This window comes from Papaver somniferum, unplaced genomic scaffold (genome assembly GCF_003573695.1).
Source record: "Papaver somniferum cultivar HN1 unplaced genomic scaffold, ASM357369v1 unplaced-scaffold_22, whole genome shotgun sequence".
Lineage (NCBI taxonomy): Eukaryota > Viridiplantae > Streptophyta > Magnoliopsida > Ranunculales > Papaveraceae > Papaver > Papaver somniferum.
In genome coordinates this window covers 3,839,112-3,860,486 of record NW_020632152.1, presented here as the reverse complement: position 1 = coordinate 3,860,486, position 21,375 = coordinate 3,839,112, and the positions used below count along the sequence as shown (strand labels likewise).

Here is a 21,375-nt window from a genome sequence, read left to right as displayed (position 1 = left end):
TACACGTTCTCGGACAAAATGAATGTCAATCTCCACATGTTTGGTGCATTGGTGCTGAACAGGATCCCCAGACATGTACACCGCACTGACATTGTCGCAGTAAACAATAGTAGCACGCCTGAGAGGGATGTGGAGCTCGAGAAGTAAGTTGCGTAGCCAAGTGGTCTCAGCAACAGCATTAGCAACCCCCCGGTATTCCGCCTCTGCACTAGAACGGGACACAGTAACCTGTCGTTTAGAAGACCAAGAGATCAGGTTATTTCCAAGAAAAATACAGTATCCGGATGTCGACCGTCGAGTATCCGGGCAACCCGCCCAGTCAGCATCAGAATATGCAGTCAGACCAGTCACAGGTGAAACCGAAAGACATAAGTCGTGGTCAATAGTGCCCTGAAGATACCTGAGAATGCGTTTTAGAGCCTGCATATGGGGTTCCCTCGGATCATGCATAAATAAACAAACCTGCTGAACTGCATAGGAGATATCAGGACGAGTGAACGTCAAGTATTGAAGAGCACCAGCCAGACTTATGTATAACGGTGGATCCCTGATTGCAGGGCCAGACGCAGCGCTCAGCTTGGATTGAGTGTCGACTGGAGTGGCTACTGGATTACAGTTTGTCATAGAAGCACGAGCAATAATATCCTGTGCATAAGAAGACTGGGACAAAAATAATCCCGAAGCAGAGCGTGTGACAGTGATACCCAGAAATTGGTGTAACGGACCGAGGTCAGTCAAAGCAAATTCTCGTTTCATCAAAGCAATGAAACGATCCAGAAGAGCATCCGTAGAAGCAGTGAGCACAATATCATCCACGTACAGTAATAAGTACGCAGTCTCCGAACCAGAGTGATAAACAAATAGAGATGGATCACAAACACTGCCACGAAAACCAGAACCAATAATAAAACGTGCAAAATGCTGAAACCATGCTCGGGGAGCCTTCTTGAGGCCATAAAGGGACCGTCGAAGGCGACATACATAATCAGGATGAGCAGAATCAACAAAACCTGGTGGTTGATGCATATAGACGGTTTTGGCCAAGTCGCCGTGAAGAAAGGCATTCTTGACGTCCAACTATGAATACGCCAAGACCGTGAAACGGCTATACTGAGTACAGTACGTATAGTCGCAGGCTTAACAACCGGACTAAACGTCTCAAAACAATCAAATCCAACCTGTTGAGATTTGCCATTTGCCACTAGTCGGGCCTTGTAACGCTGTAGAGTGCCATCCGAATTAAATTTGTGACGAAATAACCACATCGATCGAATAATATGAGCGTTACGAGGACGAGGGATGAGATCCCAGGTATGTGTGTCAATCATAGCAGTGTATTCATCTTTCATGGCAGGATTCCAATTTGGATCGCTAAGGGCATGAAGGTGAGAGCGTGGAAGGGGAGAAATGGAAGAGGTATGTTGGACATTAAGGTTTAGCCGCTGGATAGGACGGAAAATTCCACGAGTATCACGAGTGGCTGGTCGTGTTGATGGGGGATCAGCTGGAGGAGTGGCAACAGCTGACGCTGGCGAAGACTGGATGGACACAGGAGACGAGGGAACTGGAGACAAGGCTGGGGAAGACTGAGTGGGCGCCGAAGGACCCGAAGAGGAGCTGACACGCCGATGAGGTGGTGTGTACCGCGTAGGAGGGGAAATGGAGGTGTTGGCTGGTGGACCAGCATTAGAAGGGTATGCGGAAATTTGCGTCAGTGATCGCAAAAAAGGATGGATGGGAGACTGTAGTTGGTCGGAATAGGCGGACAGTTCTGGAGATGATGATTCGGAATAAGGGAAGACATTTTCATCAAAAGTGACATGTCTGGAGATAATAAACTTCTTAGTGGCAATGTCAAGACAACGATAACCACGATGATTAGGTGGAAAACCAAGGAATATACATCTAGTTGAGCGAGGAGCAAGCTTGTGCGGTGTTGTGGAAGAGAGATTAGGATAGCAAAGACAACCAAAGGTGCGAAGATGATGATATGTAGGTTGTCGTTTGTAGAGAATTGATGCGGGTGAGCGGAAATGGAGAATTTTAGTTGGGAGAATGTTGTGAAGATAGACTGCCATAAGTAGTGAATGAGCCCAATATTTTGGGGGAACGAAAGCATGAGACATCAGAGTACGAGTAATGTCATTGATACGGCGAATCATGCGTTCGTCCTTACCATTTTGAGAAGAGGTGTGAAGACAAGAGAAACGGAAAACCAATCCATTTTGAGTAGCAAAGTTGTGAAAAGAGGAGTTGTCAAATTCGCGACCCATGTCGCATTGGAAAGATTTAATGGGACGTTCAAATTGTGTTTCAACAAAGGATCGAAATTCTAGAAAATTGGTGTAAAACTGGGATTTTAATTTTAGAGGAAACACCCATAAATAATTTGTAAAATCGTCCAAGAAAAGAAGATAATAACGAAATCCCGTATCTATATTCAACGGTGACGTCCATAAATCACTATGAATAATATCAAAAGGGGAAACACTATTAGACTGAGTGTCATAAAAGGGAAGACGAACATGTTTGCTAACTTGACAAGAATGGCATAGATCAGGAGAATGATCTTTATTAAATTAAATAAAAGACTGAGATCTTAAGACATCTAAAACAACCTTTCCAGGATGACCAAGGCGACGATGCCAAATGTCAGGTGAACATACAGCAAGAGAAAGGTGGCGAGATGGCGACGATGAGGTAGACACGGAAGAAGTGGTTATAGGATAGAGCTCCGTGGAACTATCACATCGTAGGATAGTCTTCCTCGAACTCAAATCCTTCACAGAAAAACCATAAGGATCAAACTCAACAGACACATGATTATCATTGGTAAACTTACGAACATAGACTAAGTTTTTGATGATGGAAGGAACAACAAGAGTATCTTTGAGGACAAGAGGATGGGATGGAATATTTAGAAACTTAGAGCCGCTAGCGGAGACTGGAATGCTATTGTCGTTTCCTACCACGATAGAACGAATACTGCTAGAGTGAGATACATTTTGTAAAGTACCTGGATCAGACGTTATGTGTGATGTTGCACCCGTGTCCATGTAGAAAGCATCATCCGGTGTGTGTAGACTCATGGAACTATAGGCTTCGGCAATGTCCGTCGGCTGTAGGTATTCAGTTGTGGGAGTGAGGAAAGCTTGTGGTGAACGGGCTGTCACAGTACTGCGCCAACGACCACGACCACGCCCACTGTTTTGGCGACCTCGGCCACGACCATAAACTTGGTATTGTGAAGCCCAATAAGGATACGAGCTCTGTGGAGACTGGACATCGTGATATGGGCTTGGTGCAGCCGGATACAAGCTTGGTGGAGAGGCCCAGTTAGGAGTCCAGTGAGGAGGAGTTGGGTATTTTCGTCTTGGGCCTGCTGGTGTTGGCAGGAGAGGTGGTTGTCGGCCCATCTGGAACCTGGGCTGGTCATCAGGCGTGACGCTCTGGGCCTGCCGGTGTACAGAAGAAGAAGGCGTCTGACCAACAGTCGTTCGCAGCAGGTGAAGAGAAGCAGCTGCAGCAGGTGAAGACCATTCGTTCGCAGCTGCAAGGGAAGTGTGGGAGAAGGAATTCGATTTTTGTTCTCGTCGGATCTCCTCAGTGCGTAGTTGAGACCGAGCGGCGTCAAACGATGGCATGGATTGTTGAATAAAAGAGGCAACGGTATTATACTCTTCCGGAAGTCCATTCACAAGTTGTATTACCAAACGTTTATCATTCATGGGAAAATCAAGGTCACTCAATCGATTTGCAAGTGCCTTTAGCTTATCACAGTAATCATCAACATCATTGCAATCAATAAATTTGAGATTTACAAACTTACTCTCAAGGGTTGCGGCACGACTACCTTTGTTGTCTTGGAAAAGACGTTGAAGATGATCCCAAATCTCTTTCGTTGTGTTTCCGGATTTGAGAACAGTAAGCATCAAATCTTTGGCCATGGTGGAGAACATCCATTGGCGGCAGAGAGCATCTAGTTGAAGAACGGTAGAGGCGTCTAGATCCGACGGCGGGACTGATGCATCTATGAGAAACATTAGGTTGTGTGCTTGAAGATGGAGTTTACACAAGAAAACCCATGAAGAATACTCATCTTGTTTGATGTCTAAAAATATGGGTACGAGATTTTTGATGTTGGTGACGGTAAAGGCCGGATGTAGGGTTTTTTTATCACCCGCCATTGAAGTTGTTAGAGAAGAAGAAGATGGATCAATTTTTGGCTATTGATACCATGTGGGGAGATATTTTTCCCATAAACTTTATTATTCCATAAACTAGGATATATATGTTTTACATAGTTTCCCAAAATACGGTGACCCAAATATATGGTCAATATATGGTCTATTAATCTTGAAAAATAATAAATCACTATCTCCATGCACTCACATCACATAATAAGAAACTAAGAAAGAATTCACACCAGGGAGTAAGTATTACATACCAGCATGACACACTAGAAAATGAGTGGCAAACGCAAAGGCAATAAGAAGAATGGCGCCCATTCTAGAAGTGCTTCCTGCCATAGCTAATTAACTTTGGTATAGATATAGCAGGAGATTGTACTTTTGCTAAGTTGAGTGAAAACGAACATGATGTTAAGACTATTTATAGCTTGGAGTTTCAAACTCAATTAAAACATGGACATTTTTTTTAACGAACATAAGATATCAAAAGATATTTAGACAGCTAAAAATAGCTATCGTCTGCAAATAAAAAAGAGTTACAAATAGCAATGTGATGAGCACGAAAGATATTTAGACAGCTAAAAATAACAACGTGATGAGCACCAAGGATATCAGAAAGATATTTATTGACTTCTCAAGCTTTTGCTTAAAAACGTCGTGCACCTTGTTCCAAATAGCTTAATCATTACAACCATCTACATATTGGTAAGTTTTGGTAATCCTAGTCTTGTGTAATGTTCTGACCAAGGATGACCTCATGTAAGGCCTTGTGTTCTTGTTGCAGCCGAAAAACAAACTCAAAAGTACAGAGACAGATTGGAAAGGTCCTATAACCAAAATGTCAAAGTAAGACAATTCGAAAAGGGAGATTTGGTATTATCAGTGGCTCCATATGCTCAAAGAGAGGATAGTGTTGGAAAGTTTGCACCAAACTGGGAATTACCCTTACGGATTCGAAGAGTAGGGGGTCCGGATACTACAAAAGCATGCAGATGGTTCCAAAATCGAGGGAAAGCTAAACACCAAGATCAATTAATGGAATCTGGCTGAAGAAATCTTACACTTAGAAGAAATTATCAAAATATATGAATTTCTCGAAACAAAGATATCATTTTACAGTTTGTTGATTAATTAGCCCTTAAATTTGAATTCCTAGGTCTAAAAGATAAGCAAAATATGACCACCTTTTAAATAACCAAGAATTCAAAATTCATGGTCCAACTATCATTTTTGGGTAATCAGTCCAAAGTCCAAACTCTTATAGTAACTGATTTCTACATAAATTAGGCCCGATCTTTTCTATATGCACCGCTTGTGCTCATAAGTGAGTCCGATACTATCCGGCCTGACCTGCCCTTTTTCATAAAACCCTTCTCCATTTTCCCTTTTCCAATTTCCCGCTTTCCCATTTCATTTCACCCTAGCTATCTAGGTTTTCAATCTCCCTCTCAGTAGTTTGAAGGAATCCCCTAACATCTTCGTTCTTGCAGGTACCGTCTCACTCTCACAAGCTATTTGCTGATTTACTTCGTGTTAGTAAGCAAACTGAGTCAGCTGCATCTGTTCACAATAACAGGATAAGCACTATCACCGGGTTTCATTGAGTCAGTCAGAACAATCAACTATGAAGTATTCTTAGGCTATATTTATGGTCTGTTTTTGAATAGAGTCTGTAACAACTTATGTAACTGCTTCACAATACTTTTCGAGTATAAATAAGAACTCTACTCCACAATTTCAAGTGTGGAAGTATTTCACCCAAATATCATCTTCTAGCTTGGTATCAGGCTATAGATCCAAAATCCAGCTTCCGCACCTATCCAAAAAAAATCCAAACAATGGCAGAGGTTACAACCACTCTACGCCAGGTTCAAATCCATCACCTTGTTACTTTGAAACATACTGGCACTAATCACGTATTGTGGAAGGCTCAGTTCAAGCCCATACTGAAAGGCTATGACCTAACAGGTTTTATTGATGGATCAAAACAAAAACCACCAAGAAATCTACCAGAAAGTGAGGATATTAATCCTGCGTTTACAGCATATGAGCACCAGAACTCTTTGATCGTTGGTTGGCTCAATTCTACCTTGACTCCTGAGGTTCTCAGTGTAGTTGCAGAGCTTGATACTGCACAAGAGATATGGGATACCTTGGAGTCTGAGTTTGCTCCAAAAACCTTTGCTCACCAGATGAATTTAAAGAGACAACTCCATAATCTGCACAAAGGTAATAAGACTTTGAAGGTGTATTTAAATGATGCTAAGCGTTTGTTTGATCAGCTTGCAGCCACAGGATACACTGTACCTGCTCATGAGAAAAAGAAATCCATTTGCAATGGATTAAATCATACATATGACTCAATTGTCACAACATTAAGTACTGCTGAAACATCAGCTGACATTTCAACATTAAGTACTGCTGAAACATCAACATTAAGTACTCAATTGGACATATCAACCTTCATAACTCATCTTCTGACATTTGAGATGAGGCTAGAACATCAGCTGTCTCAGATGGAAGAACCAGTTGCAAACTATGTCAGTTCCTCCTCATCATCTGCAGGCAGACCTGCACCAAGAGGTGTTCCAAATACACCAAGAGGACCAAATCATACAAACAATAACAATCGTCGCCCTCAACAGCCTCCAAGAAATACTGGTGATGGTCCAGTCTATTGTCAGATTTGCAAAAAGCGTAACCATACTGCAGATCGATGCTGGTTTCGCTATGACAGAGATGCTCAACAGCATGCCAAAACTCCTGAAGCTTATATTGCCTTACCAAATGGTCCACCTAATGGAAAATGGGTTACTGATACAGGTGCGACCCATCATTTAACTCCTGATGTGAACAACATCTGTATACCGCATGAGTATGAAGGAACGGATCAAGTTCGTGTCGGTAATGGTAATGGTCTGGAGATTGCGCATATTGGTAACGCAATATTCACTCATAATTCCCGTTGTTTTCTTTTAAATCAGATTTATCGTGTGCCTCTGATTAAAACAAACCTTCTATCTGTTTCTCAATTCTGTAAAGACAACAACGTGTTTTTTGAGTTTCACACAAGCTGTTTTCTTGTGAAGGACAAATGCACAGGATCAATGCTGCTAAAGGGGAGGAGTGAAAATGGGTTGTATATTTTCGATGGCTTAGGTGACTTTTCTCCATCCAAACCTCCACGGTCCTTTCTCTCAACCAGTTTACCTGTTTGGCACCAGCGCCTGGGTCACCCCATGCTTGGAACGGTTTCAAAAATAATTAGGAATTTCTCCCTTCCTGTTGTGAATAAGAAGTTCGGTTTTTGTCACTCTTGTCATGTTAGCAAAAGTAGAAAAATTCCCTTTTCCCTTAGTACTACTACCTTTGATACACCTTTAAGTTTGATTGTTTCTGATATTTGGGTTTCTCCACAAATTTCAAGGACTGGTTTTCGTTATTACATGTTGTTAATGGATGTTTTCTCTCACTACACCTGGGTGTTTCCAATGGTTCATCGCTCTGATGCTTACAATATTTTTGTTCATTTTCACAAACAAGTAGAAAATTTATCTGGTTACAAAATCAAGGTTTTCCAATCTGACAATGCTCTTGAGTACAAAAGAATTACCTCCTATTTAAACAGTTCAGGCATTCAACATAGATTTTCCTGCCCTCACACCTCAGCTCAAAATGGTCTTGCAGAGAGACGTATAAGGCATGTAACGGAAAGTGGTCTAGCACTTATGTTTCATGCTCACTTGCCTAAAGATTTTTGGTCAGATGCCTTTACTACAGCTTGTTATCTAATCAATAGGATACCTAAATCTAAAACAGATTCAAAAAAACCTCTTGAGTTGCTATACAAAAAAAAACCAGATTATACTTCTCTTAGAGTGTTTGGTTGCTTAGCTTATCCATGTCTAAGGCCTTACAATGCAAACAAATTAGAACCCCGGTCACTTCCTTGTGTATTTTTAGGATACAGTGCCGCACATAAAGGCTATATTTGCCTCCATCTGCCAACCAATAGGCAGTATATTTCACGCCACGTGAGATTTGAAGAAACCACATTCCCATTCTCTCCTCGACAGCAGCATACTCTTGACGTTTGTCAGCCTATTACTGCAACAAGCACAGATATCATTGGCTCTTCTATTTTCAGTCCATCTGCACCTACTCAGATGCAGCTGCAGCAGCTACTGTCACCTGCATTAGAGCTGCAGCCTCAGGATTTTGCTCCAGAATCTCCAGAGTTTTCACCGGCTGCTTCAGCAGAGTCAGCAGATAATTCCTTGACTCCTGCTCATGTTGTCTCTGAAATTCAACCTACTCTACAACAAGAGAAACAAGGTCACATGATGGTGACACGTGCTAAATCAGTAATTACCAAACTAATTCAGAAATTGTGTCTGGCAGAAACTAAGTATCCTCTGCATGACGACGATTTTATGGAGCCGACGTGCTACTCTAAAGCTTGCAAGATACCTGTATGGAGAGCAGCAATGGACAATCAGATAAATCCACTAATACGTAATGGCACTTACTCGCTCGTAAAGTTTGTTTCTGGAATGAATGTAGTTGGGTCTAAATGGGTCTTTCGGATTAAGAGAAATCCGGATGGTACTATACAACGCCATAAAGCGCGCTTGGTTGCTAAAGGATTTACACATCAAGAGGGTGTAGATTATGGTGAAACTTTCTCACCGGTAATCAAACCTTGCACTATCAGACTAGTTCTATCACTTGCAGTGATGAATGGCTGGAAGTTGCGTCAACTTGATGTTAAGAACGCCTTTTTACATGGTGTCTTGGAGGAGGAAGTATACATGAAGCAGCCTGCTGGCTATGTCGATCCCAACTTTCCTGATCACATCTGCAAGCTCCATAAATCCTTGTATGGTCTCAAAAAAGCACCGCGTGCATGGTTTTCTCGTCTGAGCAGTCATCTTCTCCAGTTAGGGTTCAAGGCGTCAGTGGCAGACTCATCTCTTTTTATCAGAATTTCTGGTGGCTCAACTACATATGTGTTGATATATGTTGATGATATCATTGTGACAGGCTCTGCATCTAAGTTGGTAGATCAACTTGTGGCTGATTTAGGCATTGCGTTTGCTGTTAAAGACATGGGGCCTCTTTCTTATTTTCTGGGTGTTTAAGTTTTGTATCAAGGTAACAAACTTGTACTTTCCCAACGGAAATACATCTCAGACTTACTACATTGCACCAAACTGGATGGGGTTAACCCGGTATGCACTCCGCTAACTGCTAACCTCCAAGTTCGTCGACAGGGTACTGCGTTGTTTGCTGATCCCACTCTTTACAGAAGTGTTGTGGGGGATTTGCAATATCTGCACATCACACGGCCTGACATAGCAGTGGATGTTAACAAGGCCTGTCAATTTATGCATGAGCCTTTTATGGAGCATTGGGAACTAGTTAAACGTATTCTACGTTATTTGAAGCAGACAATTGACTACGTCTTATTCTTCTCTCCAGAAATGAACTATTCTCTCAAAGTATATTCGGATGCAGATTGGGCAGGTAATTTAGATGACAGGCGTTCAACTAGTGGCTACGGTATCTATTTTGGGGGCAATCTTATTTCTTGGAGTGCCAGGAAACAGAAGACTGTTTCAAAGTCTAGCACAGAATCCGAATATCGTGGCATTGCTATAGCAACTTCAGAACTTATCTGGATTCAGTCTCTATTACAGGAATTAGGAGTTCATACACCTGTGCCTTCCTTATGGTGTGACAATTTGGGAGCAACATATCTGACAGCAAATCCCATCTTCCACCAAGAACAAAGCATATAGAGATCGACTATCACTTTGTACGTGAACGAGTAGCAGCTAAACAACTGCAGGTGCACTTCATTAGTTCAAAGGATCAAATCGCTGACATATTTACGAAAGGCATGTCATCCTCTAGGTATCAATTTCTACGTGACAAATTGAACATCCGTAAACTCCAGTTCAACTTGAGGGAGGGTGTTAGTAAGCAAACTGAGTCAGCTGCATCTTGTTCACAATAACAGGATAAGCACTATCACCGGGTCTCATTGAGTCAGTCAGAACAATCAACTATGAAGTATTCTTAGGCTATATTTACGGTCTGTTTTTGAATAGAGTCTGTAACAACTTATGTAACTGCTTCACAATACTTTTCGAGTATAAATAAGAACTCTACTCCACAGTTTCAAGTGTGGAAGTATTTCACCCAAATATCATCTTCTAGCTCTTCGATTTGGTTTGGATTTTTAGTAAACTGTTCTTCTTGATTTTATGCAGGATGAACCTACCATGGGATATCCTATTAGACATTCTTATTCGGCTTCCTTTGAAGTCACTCGTACGATTCAGGTGCGTAAACCAATCGTGGAATAATAATTTAAAATGCCCCAAATTTCTTAAAGCTCGAAATGAGTATGCAGTTGAAATGGGCAAGTTCAATCTCATGTTCCATGATCACAATGACATATATACATTTAATTATGATACATCATTGTCTACATGCGAGGTGTATGACCATATCAAATACCCCGTCGAATCTACCAAGTTTGGAATCCAGGTGTTAGGATCTTGTAATGGTTTGGTTTTACTAAAGCATGTTAGTAAAATCAATTTCTATGTTCTTATCTTGTGGAACCCGGACTACTGACGAATGTAAGAGATTACCGAATCCACGGATTGGAACAAAGGTTGACGGCAGGAGCTATGAAGAATATGGGTTTGGTTATGCCGAACAAATTGAGGATTTCAAAGTGGTGCATTTGGCAGTGTTTGCAGGATGGTTGGTGTGAGGTACAGGTTTATACATTGAAATCAAATTCATGGAGAAGAATTGATAACGTTGAGATAGATAGTTTGTTTCCAAGAAGTTATGATATGGGTCTCTTTCCTGTTGCCGGATGTTTTCATTGGATGGCAGAACAGTATCATAGCAATTTTGCGGACGGCTTTTTGCTTCTTCGTTTTGAATTTGAAACTAATGAGTTTTTTGGGGCGCCACTGCTGGACGAGGACGAACCTTTACCAAAAAGTTTGTGCGTTTTGGAAGGATCACTTTGTTGTATCTGTTACCAGAGTAAGGTTTTAAGTGTTTGGGAGTTGAAGGACAATGGGGAGGAGGAACCATGGACCAAAGTTTTCAGCATTGGGCTAAGAAAACATTTTGGGCGAGTTTCTAGTTATGTCCCCTTGCAATTCTTAAAGAACGGAAAGATTGTGTTAGGGTTAGTGCTGAGTGATGGATGTTTACATTTTGTTTTATATGATCCAGAACATGACACATTTAGAACGATTAATATCCATGATCGATCTGCAGGGGCTTGCGCGGAGAGTACATTTGTCTATGTTGAGAGCCTACTTTCACTTGGCACGGGTACATATCTTGGGAAAGTATCATGGGAGGCCTCCCATGAAGATTGGAATTCCTCCTCTGAAGAAGATAATGATGATGACGGGAATACTGGTGGTGGTGATGCTGAAGAAGAATAAAGTCTCGAGGAGATAAGCAAGTCAATGTTAGTGTGACACGCTGATCCCCTAGAAATTTTCAAGTCGGAATGTTTTTTTCAGTTTTATTTCAATTGGCATTTTGTTAGCGCTATTATAAATTAGGCTGCGCGCTTTCTTATTAGGTTAGTCAGATCTATCATGGAGAATAGAGAAGGATTGCAACGAGTCGTATCTTGCTTGGCCTTTACCATAGCAAAGATTCATGTCTTATTTATCTTTTTCCAGGTTTTTGTTCTTTGTTAGGTGTTTATATAGTTCAGTTTTAGCCTGTTCTAGTGATCTTTTGGGTGCTATTTCAGATTCGATTTAATGTACAATTTCAGTCAGTTGCAGAATTTCAGAAATGCAATTCCAATTCTTGCAGATTTTACTCTGTATCAGCTTCCTATTTTCTTAATGAGTTTATCTGACTTGAACATTTGTTGCTCTCTCTTGGCTGTTCTTGGCTTAGTAGAAACAAAGGGATTCAGCTATTAAATTAAGCTTTGCGCTATTTTGGCTTCAGCAGCTATTATGGCACCCTGTGCAACTAGTTTAGAATATCAAGCGACATTCCAGAAAGTTTCTCAACCTGCTCACACTGCAGTGCTTGTACAAAAGCTTCAGCAAGATAGCTGCAACTTTCACCAACTTCTGGATCCATCTCTCGTAAAGCTTGTTTTTGTACATCTAAACCCAGGTTTAGCACTGTAACGAATTCTACAATTGACCTGTCATTGCGTAAGCAAGCAAACTTTGATATGGTTCTCTGCCTTGGCTGGAACCGAGATTGCAACTAAAAATTGCTGCCTTCAGAGTTTATAGCATAGAGAAATTCAAAACAAAGAACACGAAAGGGATATCGCAGTTGAGAAATTTATATGTAGTCACAATCTGGTGCTAGTGGGATTCGAACCCCAGACTTCAAGTACACCAAGTGTTTATAACCGTCGGATCGAATCATATTTTAGAAAAAACATTCTTAAACCCTTCCAAACGTCATTTTCCCATTTCCATTTCATTTCATTTCCCCAGTATAAGATTTTGCCCTAGCTTACAAGGTGGTTCTGGTTCTCCATCTCCTTTCCAATTTGAAGGAAAACCCCAAACTCCTTCATTCCTGCAGAAGGATGAACTTACCATGGGATATCATAGTAGACATTCTTATTCGGCTTCCTTTGAAGTCAATCGCACGACTCAGGTGCGTAAACCACTCATGGCACAATCAATTAACATGCCCCAATTTTCTTGAAGAACGAAATCAGTATGCTGTTGAAATGGGCAAATTCAGTCTCATGTTCCATAAACATAATGATATACATACCTTCGATTACAATTCAACACTGTCTACATGGGAGAAAACTAGTCATATCGTCTATCCTGCTGGTCGTTTCTTATACCCAGATAAATTTAACAATGTGGGAATTGAGGTTTTAGGGTGTTGTGATGGTTTGGTTTTACTAAGGCATGTTACTAGGTTTTACCTATCAATTGTGTCCCATGTTCGTATCTTGTGGAATCCGACTATGAATGAATTTAAGAGATTACAGAATCCACCAAATCGTAGGAGCTCTGAAGATTATGGGTTTGGTTATGATGAACAAATTGAGGATTTCAAAGTGGTGCATTTGACGGAGTCTTCGGGGCCGGATGGTTTTTATGAAGTGCATTTGTTTACACTGAAATCAAATTCATGGAGAACTTTATATAGCATTAATATAAGTAGTTTATATAATCCCAGAATATCTGATATGGGTCGTTCGCCTGCTAACGGATGTTTTCATTGGATAGCAAAACTGGAACAGCACGGCCTTTTTATTCTTGTCTTAGCCTAGAAGAAGTACGTACATTACTTGTCATCTAGATGACAAGTAACGGATGTTTTCATTGGATAGCAAAAGTTAGCGATTTTAATTTACAGCCGTGAATGAAAGATCTGAACTAGTTCTCACACTTCAAAAGTGATAGCCTGCGACGTTTATGTGAACAGAAAAGGATTGTTTGGTCTGTGCCATAGCAATGATTTACGTCTTATTCATCTTTTCCAGGTTTTTGTTTAGGTGTTTAACAGTTCAGCCTGTTTTAGTGATCTTTAGGCTGCTGTTTCAGATTTAATTTTAATGTACGATCTTATTCTGTTGCTATGTTGTAAAAGGCGAGCGCCTTTTGCGCTTAAGCACAGGGGCGGAGCCAACCCATTGCAAGGGTTGGCAGTTGCACCCCCTTGATTTTTGGAATCTATGCTATGTCTTCCGTTTTTCAAGCCAAAAAAAAAGTGAAACAAAGTTTGCACCCCCTAAAATCTCAGCGTTTGCACCCCCTCAAAGTTCAAGTGAAAGCACTTCACTTGTTTCTCTCATCATAGTAGGAAGCAAAAAAAAAAAAGCAAAAGTGTACGTCTTCTTCTCTCAATTTTTTCCCCAATTATATCACGGCATTTAGCGCTTAGGTAGTATTGTAGAATCAATTACACTTCCTATCTGCATGCTACTTTCTTTTCTTTGGTGTAGGTTGTCCACTGCTCGGTAGAAATAGAATCAATTGCACCCAATTGACTCACCACTGTCAAAGAAAGTTTCCCTCCATCCGCCATCACATCTACTCTATTTTCAGCATATGCTTGGTGACCTTTAGTTGCTATGAATGTTTTTTTCAAAAAAAATCTTTTGCAACCCCTCTCTTAAAATCCTAGCTCCGCCCCTGCTTAAGCACCAAAGGCGCTCTAAGCGCTGGACCACCGCCTAGGTAAAAAGGCGCCTAAGGCGCCAAACTAAGCTTGTTGTTGTTTTCTAAGTTTCGGGCGCTCGCCTCGGGAGCTAGGCGGTGGGCTTGGCGCCTCGCCTTGCCCAGCGCCTTTTACAACACAGGTCTGTTGCAGAACTTCAGAGGTCCAATTCAAATTCTTGCAGATTTTACTTTGTATAAGCTTCCAATCTTCTTAATGATTCTATGACGGCATTTTTTTACTCTTGTCTCGGCCTCTTCATAGCTTAATATAAAGAAAGGTCAAAAAAAAAAAAATGGTTTCCCAATGAGATTCGAATTCTGAAATGCAGGCTTCAGCTTTTAAAGTTTGGCTTCAACTTTTTTGACAACTAGACGTAGCTTGAAACTTGATAGAACCTCGAGACAGATGCTTGATTGCTTTATTGTCGCAGCTTCTTCGCTCCACCCATAGTTTCATCAAAAAGGAAAAATTGTAAAGTTCAAGCTACCCCCTTTAACTTTTGTATATTCAAAAATTTGGCAAATGTGTTGGCCAGAAATTTCTTCTCAGTCTCTTCAAGGCTTCAGCAAGATACCTGCACTCTTGCACCCATCTTGTTTGTAGCTCTGTAAGGAATACTCTGATTGACCTGCCATTGTGTAAGCATTAATACCCAATCGCACATGCCCAGCAGACTTTGCAAGGCCCCGATCTTTGTTAACGTGTTGTCGATGAAATTGGCATTGACATCTTTCTTTAAGAAGCTACACACCCAGGATGCTAGGTATCATCCAGAACTGGATACTCAATATTTGCTAGCAGCAGGGCCTTCTTAAGGATTAGGAAGAACGATTTTTTGGGGACTACTCAAAAAAGGTGGGGACTACTTTGTGATAGAAATTTCCACCCTACAATGATAAGGGATGTCCTAAAATGTGGAAATGACTAACATACCCTTAACCTATATATATATATATATTACCACCTCCACCTATATATATAACCACCTCCTCCCACCACCACTGCTGCTCACCACCACCGCCGCTCACCACCATCAACAACAACCACCACCGACCACCTTGAACCACTACCACAGCCACCTCTATATATAACTTAATTTAAATCATTAACAAAACAAAATCAAAATCAAAATTATATCAAACCCATTACTTGTCATTCGTTTTTGGTTGCAAAAATGAGAAGTAATCATCAAAATGAATTGAAAATGTAAGTTGCAGAAAAAAGTTCGGCGAGGAATTATGTGAAAAACTTTGTCGAACTCAACTTTTAATGGAGGTTTTTCCTTCTGAGAAAAGTTCGGTTACGTCGCAAATTTTATTTCCTAAGTTCGGTTACGTCGCAATTTTTTTCTCCTGACCGAATTTTTCTCTGAAAACCTATATATTGAGTTCGGTTACGTCGCACAATTTTTTCACTTTTTTTCCCAGCCGAACTTTTAGATCGGTTACGTCGTATTTATTTTTTTCCTAACCGAACTTTTCTCTGAAAGAAAAAACTCCATTAAAACTGAGTTCGGCTACCTGTGTTTTTAGAAATATTAGCCGAACTACACTTGCAGATGAGTTCGGCTACCTGTTCTTCAAATTTTTTAACCGAACTTTGTTAACCAAACGGAGATCAATTTGTAAAGTGTTCATTTTTAGGAATGTTTTGGCCAATTCAAGCACCATTAACTAAATTTGAAGTATTCATGAGTACCCAAAACATCACACTCTTGTTGTGGCTCTTAAAGAAAAAGATCTAACTTTTTTTCTTCCAAAACCCTCATCTTAATTATCATCTTCATCTTCTTCTTCTCTCTCTCAATAATTCTTCTTTAGTAAAAAAATCAAATTATTAATTTAATCTCACTAATCATTAATTCACTCACTTATTAATACACTAACCAATTTTATTATCAAGGACAAGTTTGGTATTAGAAAAAGAATTAGATAAGGGGTGACTCAAAATTACTTCAAATATCCACCCAAAAAATGAAGAGTAATCCCCCTCCATTTTTGAGTAGTCCCCAAAAAAATCATTCCTTAGGAAATGCCTAAAGTCCAAAATTTAAAAGAGCCTAGAATCAACAAAAATGTAAGCAATAGCATTGTAGACAGAATGAGTCTAGCATCATGTTTTTATTTTTGATCTAGACTACTCTGAATCTGACTCGTCTAGATCTAACCGCAACCACATGACTCATTTGTATCTAGCTCAATTTTTTGTTTTGCTTTTTTGGGTTCAGGTCTAATCAATTGTCTCAACAATACTTGAGTTAGTGGTTTGGACCCATGAGTCGTAGACACTTTATTTCCCAACTCAAATAGGTCTTGGTCAAATCGCCACTCAGTTCTGTTTTAAACTAAAAAATCTAACTCATGCTAAATCTGGGATCGAGTCGGATCCAAACGCCAAGTCCCCTAAAAAACAAACAGACTGGAAGTCTACTTGCCTAGGCCAGATTACACAGTGAGCCTGCGAGGTTCATACAGCTGCTTGCAGTCTAGTCATGATTAGATTAGTCAAACGAGGTTATGACCGTCCATTTGAATATATCTGTTTGAGATAAAACCTTTCTAAACGGAGTTTTCCAACTTTCCCAGTTCATTTTTCCTTCTTAGAGTGTAAGATTTCACCCTATCTTATAAGGTTCTCCATCTCCCAATGGAATGCCCCAACACCCGGAAACATCTTCATTCTTACAGGTACTATCTCACTCTCATACACTAGTTTTTGATTTGCTATTTTGATTTTGGTATTGATTTTGGGTTTTTTTAATAAATTGTTCTTTGATTTGATTCAATGCAGGATGAACCTACCATGGGATGTCATGTTAGACATTCTTATTCGGCTTCCTTTGAAGTCAATCGTGCGATTCAGGTGAGTAAACCAATCATGGAACAGGAAATTAAAATGCCATTAATTTCTTAAAGCGCGAAATGATTATGCTGTTGAAATGGGCAAATTCAATCTTATGATCCATCATCACAATGATATATATACCTTTAGTTACGATGCATCATTGTCTACATGTGAGGAATCTAATCATATCGAATACCCCGTTGAATCTGCCATGTATGGAATTGAGGTATTAGGTTGTTGTAATGGCTTGGTTTTATTAAAACATGTTAACAAGTTCAATTTTTATGTTCTTATCTTGTGGAACCCGACTACCAATGAATGTAAGAGAATACCTAGTCCACTGATTGAACCAAAAAGTGTTAGGCGTCAGAGATATGTAGAATATGGGTTTGGTTATGATGAACACATTGAGGATTTCAAAGTGGGTACATTTGAGGGAGGCTTTGCACGATGGTTGGTGTGAGGTACCGGTCTATACTCTGAAAGCAAATTCATGGAGAAGAATTGACAGCGTTGAGATAGATGGTTTGTATTATCCAAAAATGTCTGACATGGGTCGCTGGCCTGTTAACGGAGGTTTTCATTGGATAGTGCAAATTGAACGGAGTGATTTCTTGGACGGATTTTTCCTTCTTTGTTTCGAATTTGAGGCAGAAGAGTTCAATGCGGTACCACTGCTGCCAGATTTTGATGTCGATGCCCTAATAAATTTGTGTGTTTTAGGAGGATCGCTTTGTTGTTTTTGTCATAATACTGAGGTCATAAGGGTGAGGGAGTTGAAGGACAGTGAGGAGGAGGAATCATGGACCAAACTTTTCACCATTGAGGTAAGAAAACATTTTGGGCCATTTGCTAGTTATATGCCCTTGCAATTTTTAAACAGTGGAAAGATTGTGTCAGGCTTACAGCTGAGTGATGGATGTTTACATATTGTTCTATATGACCCAAAACATGTCACATTTGAAACTATTAAAGTCCATGATGCGGGTTGCCCTGGCAATACATCTGTCTATGTGGAGAGCCTATTTTCACTTGGTACGGGTACTTATCTAGGGCAGGTACAATGGGAGGCCTCCCATGAAGAAGATAGGAACGATTCCTCAGGTGAAGATGATGATGACAAGAATACTGGTGGTGGTGGTGGTGGTGAAGAAGAATAAAGTCTTTAGGTTGAGGAGAACATCATGTCAATGTGAGTGTTACTCACTGGTCCATGGTAAAAATTCATGTCCTCTTACCTCAATGGTCCACTAGAATACTGGTGGTGGCGATGGTTAGATGTGAATTGATGTTTCTGGTTGTTTGGTTTTGAATTTGTTGACGCTATTGTTTATTAGGTTAGTAAGATCTGTAATGGAGTCTTTTTTCTGTTATTTGTGGAACAGAAAAGGATTGAGACGAATTTTATCTTGTTTTGTCTTTGCCATATTAAAAATTCATGTCTTATGCATCTGTTCCAAGTTTATGTTTTCTGAAACTCAGGTGTTTAAAGTTCGAAGTTCTGTACTAGCCTGTGTTAGTGATCTTTAGGCTGCTGTTTCAAATATAATTAATGTACAAATTCAGTCTGTTACTTATCAGTTCAAATTCTTGCAGATTTTACTTTGTATAGACTTCCAATCTTCGTAATGCCTAGATTTTACTTTGCAGATTCTTTGTCTTCGTAATGTACCTTCGCAATTTCTAATTTCATGGGTCTTATCATTTCTATATACAAGGTACCTCTGCTTCGCAACTTCTTCAAAATGCCTGAAGAAACTTAAATGCAAAGTCTTTTGTTTTTTCACTTACCAATTATAAATTACAGCTATTGAAAAGAACCAAACCAGCTCTGACACTTCAAAATTGAAAGCCTGTAATGTTTTTGAAGAATGCCATAGTTTTGTCTCAGCATTCAAACTAACATTCTGAGCAAGGATTAGTACTGTCAAAGTTGTGTTGATCCATGGCAAGAGAAGCGGAGCCACCTTGTGCCCATTGATTGTAAGATGGATGGTTTGGTTAGTGCTGGGATCCACCTGGTGGGATTAGGAATGAAGATCCGCATTATAGGAATCAGTTTATGTAAGTTGGCTTCTAGAATTTGAATGATATTGTCATATTATATTTCTTTTATTTAATCTGCATTTTTTTTTTCCGGTTCATCTGAATACGCTTTCCTTTGTTCTAAAGCAGCTTCCATGCCTACACAATACTGTATTGTCATTTTTTTATGGTAAATGTTTAGTAATGAAAATTCACCCGACTTATCTTTTACCACCGGCTGAGATTTGTGTTTTTGATTAGCTACAGCAGGGAGATTTCAGAATTATGAAATTAGAAAATTTAGTGTGTTGTCGTGTTGGCACGTATTATAATTGTGATTAAATATATGATTAGACTAAGATGATATTGTGATGGTATATTTTTTTAAGTTTGATGATGGTGATGAGAGTAGGGAGGGCAATGCAGGCAACTCATAAGTGGATTTGGTGCAAATATGAGACTCAAATACAAATAAAATCCAAAACCTGCACGGAGGGCAACCCTCCCAATATTATATCTTGCAGAAACAACTAAACTTACATAGCTTCGTTACAAGAGAACTAGGATAAGTTGATGATGCTGATGTAGGATGCACAGGTCGCTTATTAGGTTAGTCATGTTTACAATGGACTCATGGAGTTTTTTGTTGCAACTGTAACAATAAAATACTCAAAGAAGATGTTAGAAATAAATTTCTGAAACGCTTAAATAAACACTCAATGGAATCAGCAAACAGAGGACAGAGTCACGTGTTCAACACGCTGTCCTTAACACGATAGTTGACCGGTACCCTCAAGAATGAGTGATGCCTATACCCTGTGGTCAAGTCGTATCCAGGATAAAACTGCCCGTTACAAATATTCTTAGCACTACAATACTTGCCCACTCATACGAACTCAACAGCAATGGCACAAAGAATAAAAACCACACAGAGGGAGAAAGACGAAAAGAAGAGGATAATAGCTCTTCTGGATACAAATTGAAATGTAGAAGTCAAATTTTTTTTATAGGAAAACGGAGAGGGTGAAATCAATGCACACTAATTTGCGAATCAAAACTGCATGCGAAATAATGTTGCATGGTGTCGACATAATTTTGTCATAAAACAGTCAAAAAATGGTAAGAAAAATGTCGACATTCATGCACATAAAGCCATTAAGAAAATTATTTTTTGGTTAGAAAATAAATTCACCCAGGTCACACGCCCCCCACATTTAAGACAGAATTTAGTTTGATTGTAAAATATTTAAGGAAATAATTTAAAATCATTTTGTCAAAGTGATAAGTCTTGGTTGATCCGTGTCCATGGCGTAGGCACGAGCCCGAGCCCTAAGACTAAGTGAAAACAAAAATATTTCGCCTCACTCGTTCCACACACATTGTTTTACTAACTATCCATAAAGGAATAGCTATACAGTGGAACTCCTCTATAGATATACCCAATGTGGGACTAAAGGTTGTATTTCATTCACTCATAAGAAAATGAGTAAGTGCTCTTAGAGACCCAAAGGTCCTAAGTTCAATTCCCACCAAGACCATAAAACCAAAACAATAAACTCATTTTCTCCAACAATCCCCCACATGAATGAAATACCGATAAAAATCAGAAAACGGAAAGCGAGAAATACCACTTAGGAAAGAGGTGTCCATGAGGTCTTGAACCTTTGCTTAGTGAGAAATTGTCGGGACTACTTGATGGACAGTGAACGCGATGTCTTGAACTTCCATCGTTTGGTGTAATCCGCGATAATAACCACGCGTGATATCTCTCTAGGTGCTGCCAAGTTCGTGTCGTTGTGTCCTTTTTGGCCCTGGACAAATCCCATTTCTCAGAATGCTCTAGAGAATCATCTCTATTCTCATAGGAAGCGACCCACTTCCACATTCAGATAGGTGAATTCCATCAAGAGTGTTTACTGCACCCCACTTCAATCTTAAATTGAAACAATAAAACTCATTAAGACTTAGTTAAAAGTCATCCTTCACATGCAGTCACACTATCACGTCTACACCATAGGGAAGGGGCAGAGAATGAAATTCTCTGATAGTGTTTACTTTGACCCGTCACAAATTAGTTGTCTCATTCAAAACCTTGATCTTGGGA

The 21,375-nt window shown here is 39.9% G+C and overlaps 1 protein-coding gene across 2 annotated transcripts; it reads left to right on the top strand.

Moving 5' to 3' along the window:
* The first annotated feature begins 16,993 nt into the window (after positions 1-16,993).
* Positions 16,994-19,634, top strand: LOC113340567. Of its 2 annotated transcripts, XM_026585693.1 has the most exons (3): positions 16,994-17,089; positions 17,193-17,264; positions 18,897-19,634. In XM_026585693.1, exons 1-3 carry the CDS (start codon positions 17,054-17,056, stop codon positions 19,044-19,046), a joined length of 258 nt encoding a protein of 85 aa, XP_026441478.1. In that variant the 5' UTR covers positions 16,994-17,053; the 3' UTR covers positions 19,047-19,634. The 2 variants fall into 2 exon arrangements, with proteins under 2 accessions (XP_026441478.1, XP_026441477.1); XM_026585692.1 differs by lacking the exon at positions 18,897-19,634 and having other exon boundaries at positions 17,193-18,752.
* Positions 19,635-21,375: the final 1,741 nt, after the last annotated feature.